Source organism: Talpa occidentalis, unplaced genomic scaffold (genome assembly GCF_014898055.3).
Source record: "Talpa occidentalis isolate TD23 unplaced genomic scaffold, MPIMG_talOcc4v2.1 talOcc4.3, whole genome shotgun sequence".
Taxonomy (NCBI): domain Eukaryota; kingdom Metazoa; phylum Chordata; class Mammalia; order Eulipotyphla; family Talpidae; genus Talpa; species Talpa occidentalis.
Window position 1 is genome coordinate 47,799,662 of NW_023603184.1, and position 22,735 is coordinate 47,822,396.

The following is a 22,735-nucleotide window of genomic DNA, read 5'->3' on the forward strand; positions in this document are numbered from 1 at the left end:
GGTTCAAATTTACTGGAAATCTAAAATATATTCACTTATTTTATGTCAAATAAATAGCAACTTAGGTGAAATATATATAAACACGTGGGCTTTTAAATTGCATTCATTTTAAAAATATCCCATTGTAACTGTCTTTCACAAAAACATTAGGAAGGAGAATTTTGAAATAATGAAATATCCAATTTCAGCTAATTGCCTATACTCAGTTATATCACATCTTAATGGGAAACCTGCTAAAGACCCATTGGCCTATGCAAATGAAAAACAACTTTGCCACTATGAATTCTGTAGCTATGATTGTATACCACTTTATCTCCCTATTTGATGGCCAGTCAACTTAATGAGCTTCATTGCTCTGGGTTTTGCAGAAAATAACTGAGGTAGAGGCTTCTAAATATTCTGATAATGCAAAATGATTTCTACTTCAAACATTTATATCTAGAAATGTTTGACATATATATGGATGTGTGTATGTATGTATGCATGTATGTATGTATGCATGTGTGTATGTATGCATTTGTATATGTATGCATGTATAAACCCCAGTGTTCAAAGGGTCTTCAAATTAATCTAGGATGTAAAAATAAAAGTTTTGTTTTTCCAGAACACTTAGACTACATGTATAGCCAACTAGAATTTATGAAGGTTCTAACATATACTTGCTATTTTTAGAAAAAAATTGGTGAGTTCTGTGCTACTCTGTACTTGGGTTGAGGAAATCCTATGCTTAGGGAGGTAAAGGGTCCTGTTTAAGATTAGTAACAACAGATGCAGGGGCCAGGATTCAAATCTACTTCTTTGATTCCACAGTTTTCTTTCATGACTGAAGGAAATAGCATATTTTTTCATAGTGCTTTGTTTTCTGGATATGAGACAAATGACTTATACCAGTTGGAACAATAGTGCATAGCAGAGAATGCCATTTTTTGTTTTTCAGAAAAGGAGTCACTCTTTTGTTATGAAGTCAGAATCAGTGATTGCATTTACTACAGAGGTTGTTTCTCTCACATGAAAAACAGTGCAAAATACTAAGAAATGCTTATAGCAAATGACTAATAATTTTTGGTTAGCAAGAAGACAGAAAAAGGGGAGAAATAGTTTGCAAAGAAAATCCCATTATTTAACATAGCTGGAATAAGTCTATTTTGTGTGATGAACAAAATGTAGACTAGTAGGCACTCTGCACCCTGCCAAGGAACAGGAAGTCAAGTAGGGGCAAGTGGTGAGCTTAGCCTCACGCTCTCAGTCTACCAGAACAACACCTTGGACTCTTCACAAGCAAGTGGACCTCAACAGCCATCCCTACTGGTAGGTTAATTCTATTTAGTGATTCCTAGGCTTAGAGTCAGTTCTTGCTCTTTATCACTTTTTACCCTAGGGAATTCTTTTATTTTTTTTTAAGATTTATTTACTTACGCATACAAGAGCTGGGGTACAGGCCAGAGATGCGGGGAAAGACAGGATTCACCAGAGACAGAGTGGGGAAAAGAACAGTCAGATTGACTGAAATACACTGCTGAGGGGAGCAGCGGGTGAGTCAGGAGAGGCCTGCTGTGCCATGTGGGTTGCTCCCTGGCCAGCCGGGGATCGAACTCATGCTGCAGAGGCTGCAATTTCTTCATAGTGCGGTGCTTAACCCCTTGGGCCACCAGGGAGGCCCTACTCTAGGGAATTCTTCACTATGTCTAATTTAGCCTGAATGTGCTTTATGAATGGTGTTACCAGTGCTCTGCAGTTCAATACAGTTTTTCAATACTGTTACAGGAATGGATCTGCACAAGGGATTCCAACTTGACTGCAAATCTAGTCTGTATTACTTTCTATATACATGCCATTGGAAGTGCCATTACTTAATCTTTCTGAGAATCAAAAAATTCTAAACCTTGATTCTCAGAAAGGCTAGGAATAGAATAGTCATGACTTTGCCCTATTTTTATTCTTAATTGGTTGCATATTTTGAACGTAATTTCATTAGCACTGATGAAGTTCTTTTTCCACAGCACAGAATCTTAACTCAGTAATGTTTTCTTGATAGAATGATGTCCCTTTCTTTTGCTAACTGTTCTGTCCTTTCCTGGACCCTTTCCACATATCCTATTTAGTATGCAGAATTGAAATAAGCCAGAAAGAAAAAGAAAAACACAGGATGGTTCACTTGTAAGAGAAATGTTGGGATTGGGGTGGGGGGGGGAGTAATTATAACAAAGTTAAAATCAAAATCAACAAGCAACTATAAACCAGAGATGTTCTTCAGGGTGGGGGGGAAGAGAGTAGGATCAAAACAGGGGTGGGAAGAGCACAAGGGACTATGGTGATGGAACACGGGTGAATGGACTGTGGGAATTTCACGGGGACTATAACCGAGATGAGAAAGCATACATTGTACAAGAAAAGAAGAACGATGTAAAAAATATATAAAATTTAAAAAAAAGAATTCAAAACTGATAACAGTCTCTTGAAGGTTATGACCAGCAGCTGAGTTTTGTGGAATTGTTTTAAACTGTGACACTTCCCAGAAAGAGGAAATTGAAGCGGGATATGATGGGTACAGTCACAAGAACCCACAAAATGGCACTGCAGGCACCTGAGAAACATTCTCAAATTCAAGTGCAGATTGTTCAGAGGTGGGGGAGACTATTTCCTCTTGTGTGTTCAAGTTGTGTCTTTGTCTTAACTTTTCCAAGTTCTGTATATCTGAAATGTAGGAGTATTCTTATTCTGGCCCTAAGTTTTTTCTTAGGGAATTGAAGATAAGCCAATATGTAGAAAAGTTTATTTGTAAACATGTTTACTAAGTACTAAACCATAATCTTGGTAATTAAAATTTAAAATATAAATATTAACTTAGCAGTGAAGCTGACTCAAACAATAATTAGGATTACTCTCACAAATTATTATTACTTGTATATTTGCTCTTCAAAGTATAGTAGAGACACCAATTTCTGACTGTCCTTGCACACACACATATACCTCTAAGGAAATACAATACCTATCTCCACTTTATAGAAAAGGAAAATGAAGCACAAAGAATCCCAGTAATTTCTGCTTCAAAGATTAAAAAGTGCCTGAGCCAGATTTAAACTCAAAGTCTGGCTAAGATCCGTAATCTAGTCCACCCCGTGTTTTATTACAGAACCAACTGTTATGAACTGTTGGTTGAGAACTTGTGTTTTTTTTTTAAGGAACAGAACAAATGTTAGAATGATGGAAGGCATTCAGTTGAGAAAAAATGACTTAATTGCCCAGAGTTAAGTTCATATATCCTACCATCTCTCACTTTCTGTTTTTGTTTTGCTTTCTTTTCTTATTTACTAGCAGAACTAAATGATTTGATGTACTACACCATCAAAATACAAGAGGAGGATGGGCAAGAGGAGTTATCCTTTGGGGGAAACAGGAGAGATGACATTCCTTTCACTCACCCCCGCTGTGAGTTTGGGGACATTCAGTGGGTTTCCTTAGCTGAAGCCAAGAAAGGGTATATGCCATGAAGTGTTGATGAAATCTACGCTGTGATAGAAAGGAAGGACTAATATCTCCCATCCAAGTGGACATCTACTTACCTATGGAGGTTGATGACTTGGCCTATTGCTAGTGAGGTTGCAAAAGAACCCCGGGAAGAGAATATGCCATTAGACATAGAGAGAGGGAATAAGCTCTCTCTGGTAAATTCCGGCTAAAGGTTTTGGAGAGGAAAGCTGCTCCTATCTGCAACCCGCACATTTGTAGCTGCTAAAGACAGATGAGAGAGGGGACTATAAGTTTGTGAGGGTCTCCTACTCAGGCAGAACAGGGCGTGCATCAGAAGGGGAGTGCTACTGCTAGGGGGCTTGTGAAGAGATAGCTGTGTCTCCCAGGGGACCACATGGCCAGAGTTGTTATTTAAGCTCATACCGTGAGCGGATGTCCAGTTCTCTACTTCTCCAAGTATTGGTTATCACCTGAGATAACCAACAAAAGGGGGCAGTCAAAGTAGAAAGGTAAGAAACTGCCAGCTCCCTTTCCCTTCTACTTGCCTCAGTACTACCAGAGGAAAATTCTAAGTGAAAGAAAGATCATCTCAAGAGAGAAGACCACACCTCTACCAGCTCCAGAAGGTTTTTGGGGGAGCTCAAGTATTAATTATGTTGTAAGGAGGGATAGAAGCCTGAATAAAACATAAGGCTTGATGTGAAAATGACATATAATGGAGATTTGAATCGAAATACCATTAAAATAGTCTAATTTTCACTGGGAAATAGGCTGAATAAAGCACAGAGGGTAACAGATACTGGAGAAATGAAATGATTTATTTTTTATAGATTAACTAATTAAATATTCTCAATTGAACCAGTTGCAATTATAAGGTAAGTAAAGGAAATATTAACTCCTCCCCCAACCCCTCCAGCTTTTATCTGATTTGGTAATTTAGGAATACAAAAGCTAAGTCAGCCACAAGGAAACCCCCAGAAAATACCTTCCTTCTCAAGTCTTGCCCCACTTCCTCACACGCTTTATGGCACAGCCTTGAACTGCTCAATGGCCTGCAGTACCTCATGCTTGCTCATGTAAATGTTTACGCTTTTGTACATGCTCTTTTTTAGGCTCAGAAACTTTCCTTCCTATACATCTCAGGCAACTATCCACAGATACTTCAGTTCTCAGCTTGAGTTAAAACCAAACACGGACCATTTATTTACAATGTCTTCACACACCCAGTTCTCTGAAACTATCTTTACCTGCTCCCCATCTTTTAAACCAAATCTCATGCAGAGTATCCTTCCTGGATCCTCACTTAATTCCTTATAGCGTACAAATTCCCTTGTGATGCTTACACTGCATCTAAGTATGTGTTTGGACTTCTGTCGCACCTCTAGACAAGACAAGAAAGGAAGAGAAAGAGATCTTATCTCACTCAGTTAAATCTAGGAGCTAGCACAGTGCATGGCACATAAGGTTCAGAGGTATTAAGAGGAATGAGAGAAAGTGAGTGAGGCAGGAGAACTGAAAGGGGAAATTTCCCAGGACTTGAAGTGCTGAGGCTGCACAATTTAAGAGAAGGCTCTGCGTTATTCTTCTCTTACCCTTCCAAGGAGATGGCTCTTTGTAGAGTCACCGAAGGCTGGCGGGTTGCAGTACTGTGTTGGGAATGACTGCAAGAAAGAAAAACCAAACACAGACCATTTATTTGCAATGTCTTCACACATCAGGCTTGTTGTCAAGAAAAGAACCAATCTTGAGAGAATTACATTATGCCTTAATTGTTCTTCGGTAATAAGTAGAATCATCACTAACATATATCGCTTTACCAAATAAGGGGCTAGTATTTTCTTTTTTTTTTAAGATTTATTTATTCATAGAAGAACTGGTGTATAGGCCATAGGTGTGGGAGGGTTGAGAGGATTCATCAGAGACAGAATGAGGAGCAGAACAGGCAGATCTACTGAAATACACTGCTGAGGGGAGTAGCTGGTTAGACAGGAGAGGTCTGCTGAGCCATATGTGGGTAGCTTCCTGGCCAGGATGGAACTCAGGCCACAGGGGTGATAGCATGATAGAGCTGAGACTAAACCCCTACACCACCAGGGAGGCCCATAAATATTTTCTTATAATTTTATTTCAACATGTATTATTCACAAATAAGTTTTAAGTGACAAGCATACATGAAAAAAAAAAACCAAACATGATTGGAAAAAGGCATTTTCTCCCTTAGAATATGACACAAGGTCTAAGAACATAAATATCATTATGATACAATGTATTATTTTTAAATGAAGAACTTTTTTTCCTAAAATAATTTTAGTAGCAACAATTTGGAATATTGGACTAATATTTAATTATTAAAAATTAAATTTGTTCATTATTTCAAATTTGCAACACTGGCTTATAAAAGTAATAAAAATTCACCTTGCTCATTGAACAAAAAAACTTAAAAAATGGGACTTACAGTTGTACAGCAACCTTAAAATTTAATGTAATTCCATATTTTGTTTTGGTTGCATAGTGACAAAAGACTGCAATAAAAATGACAATATCTAACATTTATTGAGTACTTAGATGCCTCAGTCACTTCTCTAAGTTTATATGTTTACAGTTTTCATTTCTTACAATTCTATGAGGTATGAACTGTTGCATTTAACAGATGAGAAAATTAAGGTACACAGAGGTTCAGAAATTTGCTCAAATTCGCGTTGTAAATAAATACCTGTACTTGAAATGGCATCTAGACTATCTGATTTAGGGCCATTATCTTTAACAGTGTTGTGAACCAATGCTACCTCATTAAAAAAAATAAGTTAAAATATTTTCCATCTAATCTTAGAATATGCTATAAACATATTTTGACTGACCAGTGGAAGGCAGCATAGCATTCAGGAGCTGGGCCATGTTGCCAGACTGCCTGAGTTCAAATCCCAGCTCCACTGCAAACACCATTGTGACCTTGCACAAGATTCTTAAAACTCTCTGGATGTAAGTTTCTCAACTGTAATACTGGGATAGTAACAGAACCTTCCTCATGGGATTATTATGGATGCGGTGTTTAGAACAGAGGCAGGTACATGGTAAAAAGTACATGTTTGTTAAATAAATGAACTAATATGATATGACAGATTTAAATTTACTTTGAGATGTTAGGTACAAATTAGAATAGTTATTTCTATCACTTCAATTAGCCGTATAGTCAATACCACAGAGTACATATGAGTATAATATACCTTAAGTGATCAATAGCAAATTAAAATATATTTTTATATATTGTAAAAACAACATCAATGGAAATAAAAATAAGAAAAAATAAAAAGAAATCCACCCAGAATTCCATTACTTTGGAATTATTGAATTCTCAGATATTATAGAATTATCTAATTTAATTCTTGCAGCTGTCTTACTATGTAAGAAGAACAAAATACAGAGAACTCAAATAATTTGTCAGATATAAACAGATTGCAAACATGGAGTCGGAAGTCAAACTAAAGCCTGTCTTGATGCCTTGTGTGTGTCTGTTCCGCTCTTTGCTACTGACTCTCTAGAATGCCCCAGCAACATGCTAAACAAAATATATTTCAGTTTTTCCTACCCTTTCTGCTCTTCTTTGTGCAAACAATGGTCCTCCAAGGACTGTTGTCTTTATCCAAGTATCATTTGGTTGTGAGCATGTAGAGACCAGCCCAGCATTTTCACTCTAACCTCATCTGCCAAACTCCCATTTGTTTCTATATAGTACCTTGTTGGTTGCAAATCTATCATCTAACTTATTTTATCCTTTCCTTTACCATTTGTCTTCCACTGGTTTAGAAAATACCAAATGTTCATCTTGGTTAACAATCAATGATGCTTACTAACCCTGATCGCTTCCTTACCATTGACCTTGACCACATGATTAAAACAAAGACATATTCAGTGATCTCTCTACAATTGTCACTACTTTAAGCTGTTTGCTTTATTACACTTTCCTAAATTGCTCTAATAATGTCCCTCTTGAAATTTTAGTGTGACTTAAATGCAAAAGTTACCACGAAGTGCTCATAAAATTTCACTCTTTTTAGATTATACATGCAGAGTCAGCCAGTTTCTCCTAGCATGTAAATTTGAAAGAAACAGAGCCTTTTACAACATGCAATCATCCTTTTACTTTGCTAAGACAAATACAATGAATTATCTGATAATCAAGACCTATGAAAGCAAGGAAAGTTTTGTTATTCTGTGAGAGTAATCTTTAAGCTGTACTTGCATGGAGAGTACTGGAAGCAACCAGTAGCTTCCAGCCATTATTATCACCTGGTGGTGATGACTGACATTTAAAAAATACCAATTGTATTCCCCTTAAGAACAAACAGGTCACATCTTTCCATATTATTGGCTACATAGGCAACATGCTGCTAACACTACCATGACTAAAATATTTGGAACAGGTAGCCATTGCCTGGTTCTTTCACCTTCTCAGCTAGAGAGCCTAGTCACATGGAATTCCAAGAATTGCAGTAGAAGGTAAGAAAGGAGAAAAGCACAGCTAATACTTAAGACTTTCGACACTGGCGAGTTAAGTACCTGGAATGCTCTTTGTCTTAAAAAGAGTATACCCACAAATGACCATCCTCCTCATATCTAACATTTTCCCAGACATATTCTAGAGGCCAAATACCTCCTTTGAAACATTCTACAATGTGTCTCTCTACTGCTCAGCAGAGTTGACACACTGTTCTGCACCCCATCCCATCTTTCCCACACATACACAATATCACCCAGAACTGAGAACACCAGCATTTATTCATGTGCTTGTTTGTCCTACTAAGTTTTGTTTGCTTTCAGATCCATACATACACTCTCAGGCCTGAGCTGTCTTTTGTTTTTTTTTTTTCTTTTGTTTTTTTTTTTTTCTTTTGTTTTTTTTTTTTGAGGCATGTTTTATTTATTTGTTTGTTTTGTTTTTATACATGCACTGGGTACAGTCAGAAGCATGGGAGGGTGAGAGAATTCACCAGAGCCAGAGCGGGGAGCAGAGCAGGCAGAAGGACCTAATTTAAATAGAAGAGAATGTCTCCTTTCATATCCCATCATAATACAAAATATGATCTAACCAAAAGTCCATCACCTTCTTGCACGAAACTGAATATTCTCCCTGCTCTTTTACTTATATTTAACATGAGTTGACTTGTATAATTTTTATATGTACTGGTTACATTTAACAAATGCTAATTGGGAACTTACTACATTCCAGGGATTATGATTGGTGTTTGTGTAGTCTATTGTATCAATAGATATAAGTAGATTATGTTATTGATTGTGTCATAACTAAGTATAATATAAGGTAAGTTTTAAAAGTTAAGGTAAATAATGAAGGTAACGCAGGTATTTTTCCCCCTATATGATAAGTGTTGTCTCCAACTTTTTAACTAATAAATCAGTCATTGGATCTGCTTGTGTGCATTACAAGAATTTCTTTTTTTTTTTTTTTAAGATTTATTTATTTGTTTGTTTGCTTGTTTATTTATTTATGCAATCACTGGGTACAGTCAGAAGTGCGGGAGGGCAAGGGAATCTACCAGAGTCAGAGCGGGGAGCAGAGCAGGCAGAAGGACCGAAGTACACTGCTGAGAAAGCAGAGGGCCACAGGAGAGGTCTGCGCACCATGTGGGACCCTCCTCCAGTGGCCGGGGAGCAGCTGGGGATTGAACCAGCGCTGCAGAGGCTGCAGGCAGCCTCACAATCCAGTGCTCAACCGCTGTGCCACCGGATATCTATTGTTTGAATAGTGTTTGAGTATTTACATTATCACCCATATATTAGCTTTCTCCATAGGAGACTTCACAGTCTTCTAACACATGAAATCTAGAGAGAGTTTACACTGCACAGTCAAAATGTGGTTAAAGTGATATAAGAACCAGATACAACTTCTAACTCATGGTTTTTCCTGCTCCAAGCCATTGTCATTTTTATATATTCACATTCATCTTTGTGACTAGTCTGTGATGAAAACAGTCACCAAAACATTAGCCATCCTAAAAATCTTGCTGATCACTCTTAGGGAAGTGCAAGGCTCTGAGGGTGCTCATCAAGGATTGATTTAATGTCCATGACAAATTATTTGCCTATAGTAGTAACAACAAATTCCAGTATCTTGCTGTGTGTAGTGAACAAAATGGCATATGACTGGTCCCAAAGTCTGGAACATCAGGAGCAAAATTGTTTTATTTTAATACAACAGACACATTCCTGCTTTTACTCATTGTGTTTTTGGATGTCTAGTTGCACATGATTTTTCTGGATCTTCATAGTATTCAAGCTCCATCTTAAGAGGTAATGGATGAACATGTATCAAAAAACTCCTTTCTACACAGACTATTCTTCAAATGAAAAATAAAATATTGAATTACATAATAAGTTAAATCAAGTTTCAACTAGTCTCATGAAAATAGTTACTTCCAAAAGGCAAAAATATTTTATTTAGGAATTTTACATAATCTATAGATAAGTAATATAGCATATAAGACAATTAGAGAATATGGACTTGGAAGATTTTTGTATAGCAGTTGAGATTTTAGGTATCTATCTAATTGATATGGTCTGTGAATCACTTCATTTTACATAGGAAACAAGTTTTTCAGCATAATACATTCTGTTTTTTCTATTCTTTAACAACATCTGGGAAAAGAACAGAAGTCTACAAGTCAGAAATGTGGGTTTCCCTACTGTGCTCCTAATGAGTCTATGGCCTTGCTGACCTTGTTTTGATCTTTTCTTCAGTTTGAATAGTAATCCAATGTTCCTGCCTTCCCCACCTACTTTATTGAGTGCAGATGGAAATAGCAGGATGATGGGGAGAGCTTGGGAATTTATGCCCTTGGGTTAGATATTTCCTATTCTTAATTAGGTACCTAACAGCTTCAAAAACAGAACATTCATCTCTAGCCTGTCATAACAGATGATAGTGCTTTCTCACAGATTTCTCTGAGGGGCACAATGAAACAACAAATATAAAAGAAATTTTAAAAAGTGATAAGTAAAGTGGATAGTGAATGGAAACTACTTTCCTGAGGCAACGTGACTTGGCCATCAGGTGACTGAAAGTGGTTACCTGAACTTGAGCTAACCAATGGGTCTAAAGAAGGATATTGTGGCCAAAAGTAAGAAACGTCAAGAGTATGGTATCTACAGGATCTGAAAATTGCATGTGGTGGATGAGTGAGGAGTCTAGGACAATGCTTCTGTTTCTGATTGGAGTGACTGCTAGTGTTGATGCTTCATATTAAGATAGAAATATTCATAACAGATTCGGGAGGTGATATAATCATTCCATTTTAGTAAAAAGTTGTAGTACAAGAAAGTACATTTTGGAGACAAAATAATATATGCACATTTGAAGTCATGGGTATTTCTAGAAAGATTTTGAGGAAAAGAACTGAGAGCTGAGATGGGTATCTGGAGAGAGCCAACATTATAAGAATTACAGAGAAAGTTTAACATGAACAAATGATTAGAGAAATAGGTAGAAAAACCAAGAGGATATATTATCAGTTAACAATGGGAACAGGGAGATAGTTTCTCAAGGAGAGTTTGGTCAACAGTTGCCAAAAACATTAAAAAAATCAAATATAAACAGAGGGAAACCTTGCCTCATTGGAGTATGGATTACATTCTGTAGGCAAACATGTCATGAACAATTTTAAGTAGTATTAAAACACACTTTTAATTTGTTCACTTTTGCTGTTCAGAAAGAGACTTCCATGATCTGCAGGCATATAAAGCAACTGGAAAAGGTTTAGGGAGGTCAAGGAACTGTGAAAGGAAGCTGGTCCTTGAAATATTGGGTGTGAACAGAAAACGTTTTGTCCTAGCATTACCAGGTATCAGTCCTTAGAGAACCTTTCTATACAGTTAATGGGATATTTTCCTTTCCCCTGGCGTATGAGGATAGGGATAAAGGCAAAGAAAAATAAAAGGAGACTTTTGCTTTCTATCATATTGCTTGGTTCTATTTTCAGTGAATTGGTTCTTTAATGTAGATTTTTAATTTGGTCCAGTGGAGTGAAACTAGGTGCCAGCAGCAAATCCTGTTTAAATAAGTGCTTGATTTTCCAACAACAAGGAACTTTTTAAAAAAGACCTTGCTGCTAAGAACCGTCCAATAATATTTAGCATTCATAGTCATTGAACTGTCAATGTAAGAAAAATACCAAATGTAAAATACCAAAGTAAGGAAAATGCTTTTGGACCTTAATGACAAGCATCCAAGTGAAGGAGACTGAATATTTTCCTCATTAATGAAGAATGACTGCTTCTTAACAACTGAATTGGATGCAAGTTACAATTCCAGGAAGATTTAAGTTAAAGGATTTGAAAGGACTTAAGGGTAAAGAAAAATAATCTATTATAGCTTTCTTCTTCTTCATATCTCTTAAGAGTTGCAAAGAATATTTTTTAAAAAGCCCTTTTTAAGAGGCCAAAGATTTCAGTAGAGTTCATTAGCATGCTAGAGACTCAATCATTGATTCACCGTGACTTGATTTCCCAGTGATTCCATAAGTTAATACCTAGTCATTAATAAGTTCCATAAGTTAATACCTAGTCACACTTTGCAAAGCATGGCGCCTGATGTAATGAAGGAAACAATACAAGCTTGAAAAAGGACTACATACTTCGTGTATTCATGGAACTTGGAAAGAAGAAGCTTTGTCCCCTCAGTTGAACATTCTCATTCTCTACGCTTTCTCTAACGTGGACAGCAGCCCTGCCAACCCAGTGCTCAGTTCAAAAATCTAGGCATTTTCACTGATTCTAGACTTTACATCATACTCTACAACAAATTCATTAACTAGCTCTTTCGCTTGTACCACAAAAATGTAACCCACTTCTCCAGAGCTTCCACTTGAATGGAAACAACATACTCCCTTGTTAGACCATTGCAGCAGCTCCCAAATGCATTTCCTCCTGTCCTACAGCGACTTCTCACACCAACTTGTGAGGAGATTGTTTCAAAAGATGAAATCAGCTCAAGCGTGCCTCCTGTTTACAAAAAAGTTTCCACAGACTTCCCATTACAATTCAAAGTCGGTGCTATCGGCTGTCATCGTTTGCCTTTAGTGCTGACTGTTCACCACTCTGACCATCACTCCCCCAGATGCAGCCTTCTGGCACTCTTCCTGGCTTTCCAAAATCCTCTCCAGTTTCTCTCTAAGGACATTTGCTTTAACTGCTTGCTTTGCTCTGAGGTTTTCTCCCCTCCTGTTCAGGTCTGAACTAAAAGGTTACCTCCCCCAGAGAAGTGTTCCCTGATCTTATAGCTAAAGGCATTCCACTTCTATTCCAGGCATTGCATGGCCTCTTACACTATTTTATTTCTTCCATAGCATTTATATTTATTATTCACTGAAATTGTGTTTATTCATTTTTTTTTAAGATTTATTTATTTATACAAGAACGGGGATATAGGTCAGAGGTGCGGGAGGGTGAGAAAATTCACCAGAGGAAGCAGGGAGCAGAATAGACAGACAGACCAAAGACAATGCTGAGGAGTGCAGAAGGCAAGACAGGAGAGGTCTGCCACGCCATATGGGTATATCCCTGGCCGGCCAGGAATCGAACCCGCACTGCAGAGGCTGTGGACAGCTTCACAGTGCAGCGCTCAACCCACTGCACCACCGGGGAGGCCCTCATTTTTTTCTTGTATACTAACTTCATTTCCCTTAGAAGATGTAGACTATTGCTTCCATAAGTAGGGACAAGAGATATATTTTTAAATTGATGTGGTCCCAGCTGTTTATCTTTGCCTTCACTATCACTGCTTTGGGTGATGTGTCTGTAAAGATGCTTTGATGTGCATATCCCGTAGTGTTTCGCCTATATTTCCTTCTATGTATTTTGTGGTTTCAGGTCTTATGTCTAGTTCTTTAATCCATTTTGAGTTGGTTTTTGTGTATGGTGTGAGGTAGTGGTCAAGCTTCATTCTTTTGTATGCAGTGACCCAGTTTTCCCAGCACCATTTATTGAACAAACTTTCTTTGTTCCAGTGCATATTCTTTGCTCCTTTGTCAAAGATTAGTTAACCATAAATCTAAATGTATGGCTTTATATGGGTAAATGGATATATGCAAATAGAATGTGGATATGTATAGAGCAAGTGGGTCTGTGAACTCACACTTGACCTAGCTCTATTAGGAGAGGATAACTTGCTCAAGATTCTTTACTGATTTAAATAAAAGGTCATTATTTTAGTGTCATCTAATGCAAGCCATCTATCTTGCTGAAGTAATGCTTCTTAGATTCCATTTTCTTTCCTTGTTTTTTTTTAAATAAATTATTTTATTTTATATAATTCTTACATCATTTTTCATTTTTGCATAATGTATGCATTTTCATTTTGGTTATATTCCCCATAGAATTCCCACCCCCTTTTTCTGACCCTAATCCCTCTTCTCCTCCCCGCCCACCCCCCCCACTGTAGTGTATCTCTGGTCTATAGTTGCTTGTTGATTTTGATTTTTACTTTATTGCAATTAGTCTTTTTCCTAGTCTCTTATTTAGGTTTTCTAAATTCCTGCTATGAGTGAGACCATCCGGTGTTTTTCTTTTTCTTTCTGGCTTATTTTGCTGAGCATGATCCTGTCCAGCTCCATCCATGTTGCTGCAAATTGCATGAGTTTATCTTTTTTGATTGCTGAGTAATATTCCATTGAGAACACTTGTTGACTTTATTTGAGAAGGAATAGCCAGTCAAACCCTGTCGGGTATTGCTGTGTTCCCTAATTCATGTCACTTCTTATACTGAGCATGTTATTGGCTTATAAATGTTTCAAGTTCTTTCATCAACCTCCTGATTGTGTCAAAGCATATCTTTGTCCATTTATATATTCATTAAACTAACATTTACTTAGCACCATACATATACCAGGCAACAAGCATTCCAGACTTCACTTTACTTAATTCACCATCTCATATTTATTAAATTATTCTTAAATTGCTTTCTTATGGCATCTCACATTCAGTCATCAAATACTTCTATGTCTATTAAAAGTCAGGATTGTGCTAGGTGCTATGAGAGATCACGGAGAAAGCAAGCCCATCCCATCCTATCAATGATCTTATAATTTAAAGAGAGATCAGCAAGTGATCAACTAGCCAGAAAAAAGGGGGGAAGCAAAAATAGGTTTACGAGCATCATAACAGAGTTATGACTTGGAGGTTACAGAAGTTCAAGTAAAAAAATGAGAAACAATTGCATTTTTTAAAGGATGTTTTTTATAGCTTGTTTTGAGGAAGCATTCCTTTTGAATTTTTGTATTTTTCTTCTGGGGCTCATATTTCTGAATATCCCATTAGTGCCATATTAGGAATAACACAGGATATAAATACTGCATTTATACCTATTCCAGGAAATACCATGTTACCAAAAATTATTACTATTCTAACCTAACAGTGAAATATTCAGGTTTTTTTTTTTAAGATTTATTTATTTATTTATACAAGCACTGGGTACAGTCAGAAGCACGGGAGTGTGAGAGAATTCACCAGAGCCAGAGCGGGTAACAGAACAGGCAGACTGACGAAATACACTGCTGAGGGGAGCAGCCGGTGTGGCAGGAGAGGTCTGCATGCCATGCGGGACCCTCACCTGCAGCCGGGTATGGAACCGGCACTTCAGAGGCTGCAAGCAGCCTCACAGCCCAGCGCTCAACCTCTGCGCCATGGGGGAGGCCCGTGAAATATTCAGTTTTGAAGTGGAACATTGCAACCAAAAATCATTTCCAAATGTATTTTATTTTTTGAAATCTTCAGCCATTTACTCTGCACAGGATCCTTTAAGCAAGACACTCAATAAGTAGGTAAGTCATAAGATGATTTCAAGAGCCACAGTCCTTGCTATCACTCTTTGCCATGCCTGCTGCCTAAGTCATTCTTAGGACTTATCTCAGACAGACTCAGGATCATGAAAGCTTTTATAACCTCTCAACTTCCTTTCCCCTGCGCCAAGGCATACACTTATAGTGTAGTTTCCACATTATAGTAAAACACTGTTTTAAAAATGGCTGTTTCTGCAGTTGGACTGCCAGCTTCCTGAAGGCAAGCACCATGGTGAATTATTCACTGTACCCCTCACTTCATCTAGCATGTTCCTATCTGTGAACTGAGCACTGGGATGCTTACTGTGGCATTTTCACTGGAATCCCAAAGCAAAAATATTCAGTATGTCAAGCAAAACCATTGTAATTTCTTTTAAATGAAATCAAACAAATATACCAGTGACATTCCATATATCCAGCACCCTTGACAAAGGTAGAAAAGAAAGATATATTCTCTAGTAGACCAACTCATATTCATGAAAAAGAACAATGCAAATAAGGAAGGAATCCATCTATTGACAATAAAATAACACAGTGGTGAATCTTAATTTTGCAGTAATATCTGTGATAGTGTTTTCCATATGAAACAACAATAAGTGAATTCTGCTCTGCTGCAAAGACTTGTGTCTTATTGGAAAAGTCAAGTTGAAATGGCAGCCATAAAAGTTACAGAGATACAAGATTTAAGCAATCAGCCTTGCAGGACATTACAGGGTTTACTGTCATCCATGGTTGGTGCCACTTAAACAAGGCTGAAAGTCATCAGTGCAACTTTGCATGAAATTACAGAATTCTAATCTATCCACATGGAGATACTGCCTGTGACTATAGTCAAATGCCATTTAAAGTTAGTTTTGTAAAAGGTAAAACAGCCATATTTGCTTTGATTAAACAAAAAAGGAAAAGAAAAAAATTAATCCCATAAACAAACATCTTTATTTTTAAAATAATATGTATTGCAGTAACATTGATTTCCACTGTGTATGTTTCAGGAGTATAGATAGGTTCACGCTTCTGCAAATGTATGCTTTCACACCACACATGCCACCAAAGCACCCACAATCTTCCATTTTAGTCCATTAAGCCCCCACACCCCCATGCCCCACCTTCCTTTTTGGTAACCTCTGTTCTACGTCCAATTTCAAAGGCTTATAAACAAGCATTCTCAACACATCTTCTAATTACTGGTAGCTTCTCTTGGATTAGTGAACACTGAGAATACACAACCTGTTCCATAAAGGCAACTTTATAGACAGAAAATAGATGTGATTGACTGGAGATGGGTAAAGTGGAGTTAATTGTAAATGGGCATGAGGGATCTCAAGAGAGTATGAAAAGATTCTAAAACTGATTTATGGTGATGGATATACCACTGTATGAAGTTATAAAAATTACTTAAAATGCATAAAATTTATGATGCGTAAGTCATACTTCTTGAAGCTGTTGAAAAAGTTTAGGGGAAAATACAAAATTTGCAAAGTATGGTACAAGGTTTTTCAAAATAAACAATGGCGTGTCTTTAAGCACTTACTGCTATATTTTCTAAACTTTAAATTTCTTGGGATTTCACCAAATTTTTCATCTAATCACATACAAGAAGAAAGCATTGACTATTATGGAAGGCTGACCGTATGAGAACGGCATTTGTACTTAGTCATACATTCCTCTCAGGCTCTAAATCAGAGAAGGGATTTGTTTAGAGGAGTCACACATGACAGGCCTCCAGGGCTGAGTTCAGTATGATGGAGCATCCCCCAGTATGTATGATTTTAGCTGTTTACAGACCTTTGGTTGAAATCATACACAAATTGTAAACCTGTGTTACATAAATAAAATAAAATGTTGAATTACTTCCAACTTCTACCTGCTTGTGTCTCTAGTCTGCAAATCAACCTCTAAAATGGACTTGAATGTTAAAATGTTATCTGTTATTTTTGAGAGAAAAAAGAATAATTTGTTTTTCCAGGCCATTCTGGATGAAGTAGAAGCTGAATTATTCATTAAATCATTCAGATTGATTTATTCCACTAACAATTTTTTACTGCATGGCTAAAACATACTCTCTAGGACTTTAATATTAAAGCACTGAACATAAAAAAATGTCCTGTCCTCACTTAGGTTACATTCTCATGATGGGAGTGGGCAGAGGTTAAAAAAATAAAATAGTAATGAACGTAGCTACCCCTTATTTAGAATTTACCATGTGGAAGGCAGCTTGCTAATTACTTTGCAAAATCATCTCATTTAATACTCTTGAAGGTAACATTATTCCTATTTTACAAATGAAGAAAGTGAGCCTTAGATAACACAAAATGTTTTTGCCTCCATTCCCCCAAACCAGGAAGAGATAAGACACTCTTCTGGATCTGCCATATGACCCAGCAATTCCACTCATTGTTATCCACCAGAACACAGAAATCCTAATTTAAAAGGAAACTTGCACTCCCATTTGCACTGTAGCACAATTAAAATAGCCAATACATGGAAACAAATGTGGTACACACACACACACACACACACACACACTCATATAAATGCTACCAGCTATTAAAAAACAGATAAAACTATTGACATTTGCAACAACGTGGATGGAACTGGAAGGGGTTATGCTAATTTAAATTAGTCAAAAGGAGAAAGAAAAATACCACTTGGTGTCACTTATATGTGCAATACAGAAAAGTAAAACAATGGGTCAGATAAAGTTAAGCTAAAAAATCTTTGAAAGTTGACTGTAGAATACAAGTAACCAGAGGGGGAGCAAGGGGAGAGGGAAGGGACAAGAACAAGGAAGAGAGGGGGTACAAGGGTCTATGATGGTGGACTCTGGGTACTTTGGCGATGGGAGCACAATGAAAGCAACACCTGAAGTGGGGTCCCTACACATCTAAAATGCAAAGTTTGTAAAGCAGTGTTAACTCAACAAGCAATACTATTAAAAAAAAGAAAAAAATATATTCCTCTAGTGTCACAAAATTCAAAGCCTATGTTTTTAATAGCTACAATGTTGCCTATAAAAAGGATCTTGAAAACTATCAGTAGTTGAATAATGACTGTCTTCAGAATTGCAGAAAAAAGTAGTCTTCATAAATTGAAAGAAATAATGTAATTATTAAATTTGGAAAATTTTTGTTAAATTGTAATTATAAATTATAATTATATATGTACTTATATTAACATATATATGTATGCATATATGCATATAAACTATGTATAAAAATTAAAAAAAAAGTTTCTCATTCCTTCAGGTAAATATAAATTTTTATCTTCTCAAGAAAGCTATAAATTATTTCCTCACATCAAGTACTTTAATTAATATTTTGTGCTGAAAATGGTAAATGACAATTGTGTTTTATACTTATAAAATAGAAAACTCATACTGACATTTTGTGTCATTCATTATAAGCTCCCTGATGATGGGGAATTTTTCTTTTAAAAACATTCAGGAACAGCACTAATATTTATCACATGAGTTGAAGAACAGTCTTTTTTTTTCATTTTTTTTTACCAGTTTGCATAAAATAATGGATGAAAGACTTGTAAGAACGGATGTCATAAAATACACAGGCAACATGTTTCTTGACCCTGGCCACAGAGACATGTTTGAGGACTTGACTGAAACATCAAGGAAAACAATAGGAAAAATACATGGGTCTACAACAAAATAAAAAGATTCTGCACAGTTAAAGAAATTTACATCAAAACGAAAAATATACCCTACTGAATATAGACAAGAGCGTTAATATACAATACAGAGAACTCATAAAACTCGACAACAAAAACAAATTAAAAAATGCGCAAAGAATCTAAACAGATATTTCTTCAAAAGAAGAAACAGAGGGTACATAAAAAGCGGTTCCGCATCTCCTATTATTAGGGAAATGCACATCCAAAGAATGGGTTGTCACTTCCCACCTATGAGAATGGCTATTATCAAAAAGACAAGAAGCAATAAGTCCCGGAGAGGATGTAGAGGGAAGGGAACCTTTGCAAACTGTTGGTGGGAATGTAATTGGCATAGACATTATGGACAGCAATACCGAGATTCCTTAAACAATTAAAAATAGAAATTCTAGTTATCCCATTTCTGGGTATTTACCTAAAAACTACAAAAGCCCTAATTCGAAGAGATACACGCATCCCTGTGTTTAAGGTAACATTATCTACAATAGCCAAGAGAGCTGGAAACAACCTAGTGCCCATCAACAGATGAATGGATAAAAGATGTCCTATATATATACACACACACAAGGACTACAGCTCAACTATAACTATTAATATGATAACCCACCACTTGCAGCAATATGGATGGACCTCGAGGTTACTATGTGAGTGACATAAGTCAGGCAGAGAAAGAAAAACACTGTGTGGTAGTGGAAAACAACCATGAACTAAATAAAAGAAAATAAACTTTTAGACTAAAAGATCAAATTAATGGTTACCAAAAGGAAAGAGGGTGGTCAGTTGACTCAAAAAGGGTAAATTATAAATGAAGATAGAATTGGAACTTCAATGGTTAATTTAATGTAGGATATAGACATGTTGATTTTTAATGATGCACTCCTGAGGCTTATATAATGTCATAATGCACTGTTACATCAATAAAAATATAAATTAAAAACATTAAAACATATGGTGTAAAAGATAGATTACAATGGTAAAAATATTTTCCCCAGTAATCAACATCAATTTTCTATAAAATTTCCCCCCCCAATTCCTTCTACAGTATCATAACACAATTTATTCACTTTCACCATGGTTAAATAAATCTTGTTTTTCCCCTGATGGTAACATTTTTCAAATATTTATATACTCATAACAAAGTTCTATAGGTTTTGCTATTTCTTCAAGCTGCACTTTTCCACTTCTTTTCATAGCCTGTATAAGTCAGTAGAAATATGGACATAGCATTATATAGTCTAAATTTTAATTTTAATAATCTTGCCCAGTTTCATAAACATAAACATCTGTTCTAATAGGTAAGGATTGTACAGAACAGCTCCAGTTGTCAATTATCTAGTGGTTGAATTCATGCCAAGTATAGTATTTTTTTTTTTTTTTTTGTGGGACCCTTGCTGGCGGCCGGGGAACAAACCAGAGCTGCAGAGGCTGCGGGCAGCTTCACAACCCAGCGCTCAACCGCTGCACCACCAGGGGAGGCCCTAGTATTTTTCTATATAAGGTGAATGAGGGCACTTCAGGTTGAATCATTTGATAAAATAGTGTCAAAGCCTGAGGCTGTCTGGGCATCTTTGCACTCATAGCTGGATTCACCATTCTCACTTCCCAAGGGGACTGCTCTGGGGCTGCATTGGCATCTCTTCTCATGTCACTGTCCCATCCACTGAGTCTCCCAGGCTGGAAAAATCAGTTGTGCTGTATTCCTTCCTGTCACCTTTCATTTTCCAAGCTGTAAAGTGATTATAGTTGTTTCCCTAGAATATTTTCACAGGGGTCTCTATCTTACAGCACCCTTACTATCTCCATAGTATAGCAAAGTATAAAATCAGAAGACCATCACTTGATTCTGGTTCTACCACCACAGAGCTATGTTATCTTGGTTAAGTCTACTTTAGCTACAATTTTCTCACCATAAAATAGAAATAACAAGTACTTCATAGGACTTCTGTGGCATCAAAAGTTTTGCATGGAATATACACTATTCAGGACATGGTAAGTAACTGCTAAATATTATTACCATTATTATTTTTGTAATAATGTCTCACTCTTCAAGTTTGTTTTACCCTCTATAATTCATTCACTAAACTTCTATTGAAGTGATCCTGCAAAACAAAAATTCAGTGATGTAATTCAAAGGCCTTTCATGACCCAGCTTTTCAGTTCTATTTCCCTCTACATCTACTACGATGTGTTCATTCTATGCCAGATAGCTTGTCCTAAACATGTCACATTCTTTCATGTCACAAATCGTTTATCTACGGTTCCTTCAACCTTGAATGTTCTCCTTCCAACTCCTGTTTCCTGTCATAGGTATTATTTTTATTCCATAGCAATTTATGAATTACCAACATCAATGGAAAATAAAAGTTTGGAGGGTTCATTTGAGATAAAGCTTGTCATGGTCTGGGGGACTAGAAGAGGCATTGAAATAAGCCTAAAAGTTGCACAGTGTGCACAAGATGAGCTGTGATGTTCCAGAGAAGCTGTGACTCAACAACCCCCCTCTTCCTGGAGATTTTTCTTGCTTCCTAGTCAGGATGATTCATATACATCTCTTACTTTCCATTGTAGCTGTTACCATGATCATTGTAGCTCTTTCCACATAACAAATTGCATCTCTGCTTTACCCACTATAATAGAAGCTATTTCTGGATGGGAAATGTGTCATCAGCTTCTTAATCCTCCCAGTGCCAACTGCAGCTCCTTTAACATGGAAGCTGTCCAACAATGGGATCTGATTTATTTTTATGTCCATGGGCAATTCATTCATTCTTTTAATAAGTTCTTTTAGCAGTAAATAAGAAATGTAAATTTGATTGTCTAGCATTCTGTTATAAATGTTCTAATAATAAAAAATACAAATATTACTTTCTGGCAATTAAAAATATTAATAACAATAGAAAACTTGACTTTTGAAACAAGTTGGAAAACACCTGCTGGACTCACTGTATATGGAGATTGAGATACTCAAAGCTTCACCTAATGTGATGCTCCATTGTTCCCAAGCCCTTTCATATGTGTAAGAATTTCATAAAAGAAAATTCTGATGGTGCATTCATGGTTCTCTGTCTCAGAACAGTTTCTTGTGAGAGTAAAACTCTATTTTATGTATCTATTGAGCATTTTATTGAAAAAGATTGTAAACCTTTGCAATTAGGTTGAAGCTGTTTCATTATTGGCATCATTTCTTTCTTTTTTTAAAAAAAAAGATTTATTTTTTATTTATACAAGAACTGGGGTAAAGGCTAGAGGCATGGGAGGGTGAGAGGATTCACCAGCGACAGAGCGGGGAGCAGAAAGGCAGATGACCGAAAACATCTGAAGGGAGCAGCGGGCAAGACAGGAGAGGTCTGTCATGCCATGTGGGAAGCTCTCTGGCCGACCGGGAATCGAACCCACGCTGCAGAGGCTGCGGACAGCTTCACAGCATTGTGCTCAACCCGCTGCGTATTGGCATCACTTCTTATTAGAAACTTTAGGCTTCAGTAAATTGGCAACATCAGCAGTTAGTCTTTTCACAGCACTTTCTAAGTAACTATGTTGTTACTTTGGCAAAGAATGCACTTATTTCACATTTTCAACCAAATCCACCTGTTAAATTAAATACTCCTTGATAAATGCCAAAAAAGTGAAGCAAACTAAACCCCCTGTATTAGGAAAGTAGCTACATCGATTATTTAGGTATTATTGAGATATTGTGCAATTATTAAAAAATAGTATTACAAATGTGATGTAACAGT

The 22,735-nt window shown here is 36.7% G+C and overlaps 1 protein-coding gene across 3 annotated transcripts in view; it reads right to left on the reverse strand.

Annotated features, from left to right (window-relative positions):
- The window catches only part of LOC119255682 (disks large homolog 2), an 811,058-nt gene that overhangs the window by 402,233 nt on the left and 386,090 nt on the right, over positions 1-22,735 (reverse strand). For all 3 annotated transcript variants that reach the window (XM_054699571.1, XM_054699570.1, XM_054699569.1), the window contains one exon: positions 5,064-5,132. In XM_054699571.1, the coding sequence (XP_054555546.1) occupies positions 5,064-5,132 (69 nt within the window). The remainder of the gene's footprint in view (positions 1-5,063; positions 5,133-22,735) is intronic.